Below are 6,874 nucleotides of genomic sequence, written 5' to 3' on the forward strand. Positions count from 1 at the left end.
TTTGTTGTTCACTTACTTCGTCGTCAAAACGAATTTACGAGATTTCGTTTTCGGATTACTATCCGATCTAGCCCCCTTCCGGTTTTCGAACTTTAAAGGATTAAGGAAAATTTTGTGGCAACACAGTTCAGAAAAACCATGCCAGTGAGGGTAGTCACTTTTACAAGAAATATTCTGCCACTGCAAACTCTAACTAATCAACCAATCATAAAGCTACGTTTTCCGTGACGTGAAAAAGGGCGAAAAGAAGATCATACAAAGCAAATCAAGTGATGGATTTTCTGTCAGCTGGTTGGCTAGGGGGCTAGAAAATAGTCATTTCGATGACGTGGGTTCGATTCCCGCCACTGCTATTGCTCTTTTTTTTCTGTAACTACCAAATGAAGTTCAAAACAAAGATTAACTCTCTGGCTGAGTGCTAGAAGGGTCACAATTGGACGGTTAGTCTCTTATAACATGTTCTGATTGGTTGGCGGTGTCATTTGCAGTGGCAGAATTTTTCCTTGTTAAAGTGGCTACCGCCAGTGAGAGTCGTTAACAGTATTACCAACCTTGCGATTTTCCTGCAAGTTTGGGCTTGTATTTTATCGACTTTGCGTATTTTTTTTTAGTTTGCGTGTTGCTTGTTTTTTGGCCAGTCAAACTTTTTTTAAACTTATTTTCAGTAATCGCTATCTATTGCTTTTTTTAAGTATAGCCTATCGGTAGCGGAAAGTCATTGCTTTTTTGGGCACTATCAAATAGTGAAATAGTCATTGCTTTTTGACTAACGGCTTCCAACCCTGCAACCAGCATGGGCAAAATACAACTATCAGCAATTGTGCGACAGAGAATCCGCCCCGCTAGCTCAGTGGTTACGCGCCCGACTCTAGATCAAGCGGCGCCGGTTCGGCTCTCTGGCATGCGCTTGAGCAACGCGTATTGCTCTCCATTCAGCGGCACTTAGTGGATGGAATAATTCCCCGGCAAACTCCGCTTTGTCAATCTCGGTCAGTGGTTCAAAGCCTCCACTAGTTTGTGAAACTGCCAGAATGAAGCTCTCAAAGAAGCTTTCCAAATCAATCAATGCTCCCAACATACAAGGCACATTTTATCTTATTCATTGAAATAGGTCAATCCAATTGTTTACTTCGAAGGATTGCTTTGTTTTTCGAATGCACGTAAACATTTCAACCCCTCAAATCCACAGCGGAAGGAGACGAGACAGTGCTGAGAAATGAAGTTACAGTTTAAAGTAGTCAAACAATTAACTAAATTCTTCATCATCGGTTCTACCCAAAAGCTGAACTACTGTCAGCACCAATGTGATTGGAGTCTTTCCTTTGTATTGTCGGTTTCAGTGCATATATATATATATATTTTTTTTTTATGAAAAATGTCACCAAAGAGTTATTCCAAGCAAATATGCCACTAAAATTTTAACAATGTTATTGTTCGTTTAACTACTATTTTCAACCTTTATTCTATCAAAGTGCTACTTTAAAACCATCTTTGCAGCTGTAGTGCACACGTTCGCGAGTCTTTCTTTAATCATCATATTGCAAGGTTCACACAAAACTGCGTAAAATGTGACATTATTTAAATAAATTACTCAAGAACGGAGGGTTAGACCAAAGTTCGTCAAACTAACCACGTGACAGCCAGGATTAGTGAATACTAGTTTTATAATTAACTAGACCTAAACAACGACAGAATGATATTTTCATGGCAGAGTCATTGTATAAACGTGTTTCTGATAGCATTTTACAACTACAGAATTTCACATTAAGCAAACCGTTTTTGCTTTTCTTTACAACTGATTTAAGACATAGAAAAGTATAATATCACTTTTTCTTCGTGACAAAAAAAGTGTGATCAGCAATACTAAGGATTACATAATTAAACGGGTTTTTAGGTTGTAGAAAATGATAATGTGAAACCGCAAAATGGTTTAAAATATTGCTTTTTGATTTTACAAATCATAGCCTATTGCCTCACTGCAGATTAAGGCAGTGAATAGAGCAACTCGTCTACGATAAGAAATGAAACAAACGAAGTTTTCGTTGCATGACACAATCTAAGTAACAATAATATAACCCTCACGCAACCGGAATGGCCCGTTTCGGTGAGTTCGATCCCTTAACGGGGATTTTTTCAATTTTTTTTTTAATTATCGGGTACCGTAGCCTAATTATCATTGCCGTTTTAGGGTTAGGAGTTAGAGGTTAGGAACTCACCGAATCGGACTCACCGAATAGTAGCAGACCCCACGCAACGCACATCTTTGTAAATCAATCAAACCTTGTGTTAAGTGACGTCACGGTCGAGGGAAAACACGACCGAGGTTATAAAGCGCCTGGACGGTACTCAGACATTGGTTCGATGCCTATCAGGAACACGTGGCTGTTTCTTAGTACAACATATTATGTTCTTGAGTCATGTCAAGATTCTTGACATAGTGATTGGTGAACATACGGAGACTGTCTTTCAGTGCACTTAACATCAATTGCCAGCCCACGGACCAAGCTCAATAACAATCTCTCGTCTGGACAAGGAAAATAAATTAAGACTGATCTATGACGTATTTTATTCTTTTTATGAAGTGGCATTTTTCGAGTTTCGCTTGCAATAAACACACGTCGTTTGAGCAATCCATATCTTACACGAAAAAACAGCAATTATGCATTATGCAACATTAAAAAAATTAATTTCAACAACAAAATTGACATAAACAGCATTGCAGAAACTCAGTGCACAACAAAGTATGAGCCATGGACTTCTAAATAGTAGCATCTGGACTGAAAACTCAGTGGGCAACAGTAGGCCAAACAGTTGGTACAACAGTTAGCCAACAGTGGGCCAACAGGGTTAGTTGCTTGGCTGTTGGCCCACTGTTGTACCAACTGTTTGGCCTACTGTTGCCCACTGAGTTTCCAGTCCAGATGCTACTACAGTATTTAGAAGTCCATGTATGAGCTATGCTTCAACTGATTTCTATCAAAAACAAGTATCATAGTGTAGACGAGAAGAAAACAATTACAAACTCTCTGGTCATGAACAGCTCATGGTCTTTACATAATTTAATGTAATTTATCAGCCGCAAAGCATGATCAAACTAGTGATAATTCATAAATTAAACATGAAAAACTGCATCAAGACACAGTACAACCATCAGAAGGAAACGGTTGCGGTTCACCAGTCAAACCTTCGGGAGGTTGCCCGTACTGTTGCATTTCATTTACTGTGTCCATAATGGCTACAAACCTTGCTTTTTTAGCATCATCTGAGTCAGAATCAGTTTCACTTTCAAATTCTATGCAAATCTTTTGAAGGCAGTTTAGTTGTTTTTCATAATTTTCTTTGTCAGCTTTTGATAACGAAGCTTTGTTGTCATCCAACCAAGCTGGGTAATTTTTACACATTTCTTTCATAGGTGGATACAGCATTTCTTTTGAAAGCATGGTCTTCATCATATTTTCCATCATTCCTAACTCAGGAAGTTCACCATCAGCAGAAGAATCGTTCATATCAAGATTCGGAAAGTTTTTCATAAAATCTTCTTGTGGAATGTCTTCTAAACCTTTTGCCATTGACTCCAGAGCTTCTTTCATTTTACCATCAAATCCAACACTACCTCCAGATGCCCCCGATGCATGTGAAGGTGGATCGGTATTCAGTGACATCATGTTCATGTGTTTTGCCAAATCGGGATTCTCTTCATTAAGTTCTTTCAAAGCGGAATTCCATTCCTCCTGCAATTTTGCTGTCATATCATCTCCAAAAAACTCTTTAAACATGTCCGTTGGTGGGGGCACTGACGGACTTTCGTGATGTTCTATTGCCTCCGGATCACCATGATGTTCAGGAAGAGCTTTGCTTCGGCTACTTGAAATTGGTTTTTCAAAATCTTCCAAAGCATCATCTAGCAAGGAATCTAAATCACCTTCCATTGTTCAATACAAATTATTTTGAGTGAATTTATTACAAAGTTAAAAAGAAATGTCAATCAAGACAAACGTCTAATCATATATACTAATATAATACAATCTGCAACAAAAATAATATACAAGGTTCGCCAACTGTTTGCTACAGCAGAAATGGAAATGATTAAAGCGCAAGATATGGCTCTAAAACATTTCAGTTGATATCACTCTACAATTGAGTTTGAAAATAGGTGCCAGAAAATAAAGACCAGTATGTGACATTTTTATTTTTAGCAGGATATATTGTTATGAATCTATACTTTCTGGAATGAAGTTTGTTAAGTCAAAACATTGTGCAATCCTAATAAATGCTTGGGAACATTATTTTATTCGTTCAACTTTCACAACATATCAGATCTTCATTATAATCAGAGATCTGTAAATCAAACAAAACAGAATAAGGTACTGCGTTTGTTCTTTCAGTTCAGTTATTTTACGTGAAGCTTGCATTTTATCTACTTTACTGACATTAAGCATATTTTAGTTCGAGGGTGTTTGTAGTATTCGTTTGTATGTTTGTATGTTTGTATGACTCTTTCATTGAATAAGTTTGCCCACCCCTGGACTATCATAATATAATGGATAGATACCGGTATACGTGGAGTTATTTCTATTTATCACAACAACAAAAACAATATATAATACAGTACGCCAAACATAGCAGAGGTCTAGAAAAAGGCGGAAGTGACAAAATGCAGACATTATAACGTGCTTGATACTAAAACAGGTCAAAATATGACCAGGTCACAACACTTATATAATATATACGGTATTCATTCTATTTGAATAAGACCTTCTGATGATCCGTTAGGTGAAACAATTTGTAAAGGCTTCAGATAGTAATAACTATATTTGATTTAATATATACGGTATACCGGTATTCTTTTTTGTTAAATGGCAAAATTATTATATCTGTAGGGTGGCAATTGACTAGTAGACCAGTGGCGTAGCTAGGGGGAGGCGGACCGCCCCGGGCGGCACTTTCAGACTGTGATTTTTGATTTTGATTATATATAATCTGATAAAAAAACGCATTTCATTTTCACATGCTTTTTCTTGAAGGGGCGGCAAAATCTGAATCCGCCCCGGGCGGCACATTCCTTAGCATTCCCTAGCTATGCCACTGTAGTAGACCATATGGTCCAGAGGTGAGCAAATCCATGATTTATAGGATTCTGGTCCGATCGTGTTTTGCTTTTTGAGATTTAGACCCAATCTGGCAATTTCTAGATATCTCAGATCCGGATTCAAAACAGATCCGAAGTAATTTTATGTCTGGAATTTTATTATAAAAGTGTTTCACCACATGACAGATTCACACTTTTTGTGATTAAACATACTTTACAAAATGGATTCATGAAATTCAGTAGCTTACAACTTAGTAGCCTAGGTGTATGGTACTTAGCCCACTACCATGTATTGCTGTCTGATCACCTCTTATAGCACTTTTGATCAATACATAAAAAGCATTCTGACTTGCCATGTGTTATCTTTCTTCATTCAAATGCATAATCGCAAATTATATTGACACACTCGCTGTGGTTGCTGAAATAGCTTAATCATTAATGCCTATCTCGTAACCAAGGTATGTTTATTTCTCTAACACTAAACATTTTCAACACATACCATACTGTAGTAAATGTGAAGAGAGGGGCGTTCTTCCCGGCTATCTATATAGTAGTAAATATGCAACAAACAAAACTACTGAATTAGAATTTGGAAAAACTATGTTCTTGCAAGTTGCAACATCAACTTTGAATAAAGTTGCCAGAGGTTAATGTAAAAAGAGCCCAAGCTTATGCAAAAAGTAGCCCATTTTATTGGGGGTTCTAAAATGGAGCACAAGCAAAGAAATAGGCTATTATACAAAATTCTTCTAGGGCGCATAATCATCAGTCCCAAACTATAAGTGTTTTTCCAGTTCTTCACATCTCTTTCAGACAGATTGGCAACCATGCATTCACTCAACTGTTTGTTAAAATAACTACAAACAAATACCTAAACACAAAAAATGGTTTAATTGCTTTTCGTGATGAGCTAACGCATCATGAGTGTTCCCCTCAAAACCATCAACAATTTTGACAACCCACCAAGGTCGATCAACATTGCAACTATCTTTTTGTCTTGTTTTTTATTTTTTACTCATATATATTGTTAAAAAAATAAATTCACTAGCCTTTTTTTCTCATTTTCCTAAATTTGTAGGTGTTGCGACCATGCCATATATTAAACTGATTGTCTTGCTTTGGCATCATGCATGTTATAGCGTCCATGTTTTGTCGCTTCTACTTTTTTCTAGACCCCTGCTATATTTGACATATATTGTTTTTCGTTGTGAAAGTCAGAAATAAAAACAAACTGAACTGCACTGATGTCGACTGCATTTACATGGAAACCTGGCATCACTTAGGTTGCCAGAGTTGCCAGATATTAAAGCTGAGACATTCACATTTTTAAAAATTGGCATCTTTACACCAAATTCAATCTTATAAACAATTATACCAAATTGGTAACCCTTCTTGACCGAGGCCTCCTAAAACGTTGCTCCTTAATGAAATAACTACGAATCAGATAAAAATCCTAAACATGATACAATTTTTACATAAAAAAATTATATTGTATTTTTAAAAAAAGTAGCCCTATTGGGCGCCAGCCAAAAAAAGCGCGCCAAACGCGAATTTTTGGCGCCTGGAGAAATCAAAAGTAGCTTAATTGGGCGTAGAAGCGCTCAATTTGTCCGCCCCGATAGCTCAATTGGTTAGCGCGTCACTTCTGAAGGAAGAAACTTCAAGATCAATAGCGGCGCTGGTTCGACTCTTGGGGTGTGCGCTTGAGCAACGCATGTTAAGGACTGCTCTCCATTCAGCGGCATCTAATGGATGGAATAATTTCTTGGCAACAAGGCTTCAACA

General features: G+C 37.3%; 1 protein-coding gene across 1 annotated transcript; it reads right to left on the reverse strand.

The window, feature by feature from the left end:
• Window positions 1-1,346: 1,346 nt before the first annotated feature.
• On the reverse strand, window positions 1,347-4,018 carry LOC145779578 (peroxisomal biogenesis factor 19-like). The gene has a single exon (XM_082591201.1). It carries the CDS (start codon window positions 3,927-3,929, stop codon window positions 3,132-3,134), a length of 798 nt encoding a protein of 265 aa, XP_082447327.1. The 5' UTR covers window positions 3,930-4,018; the 3' UTR covers window positions 1,347-3,131.
• Window positions 4,019-6,874: the final 2,856 nt, after the last annotated feature.

This window comes from Aplidium turbinatum, chromosome 11 (genome assembly GCF_918807975.1).
Source record: "Aplidium turbinatum chromosome 11, kaAplTurb1.1, whole genome shotgun sequence".
Classification (NCBI taxonomy): Eukaryota; Metazoa; Chordata; class Ascidiacea; order Aplousobranchia; family Polyclinidae; genus Aplidium; species Aplidium turbinatum.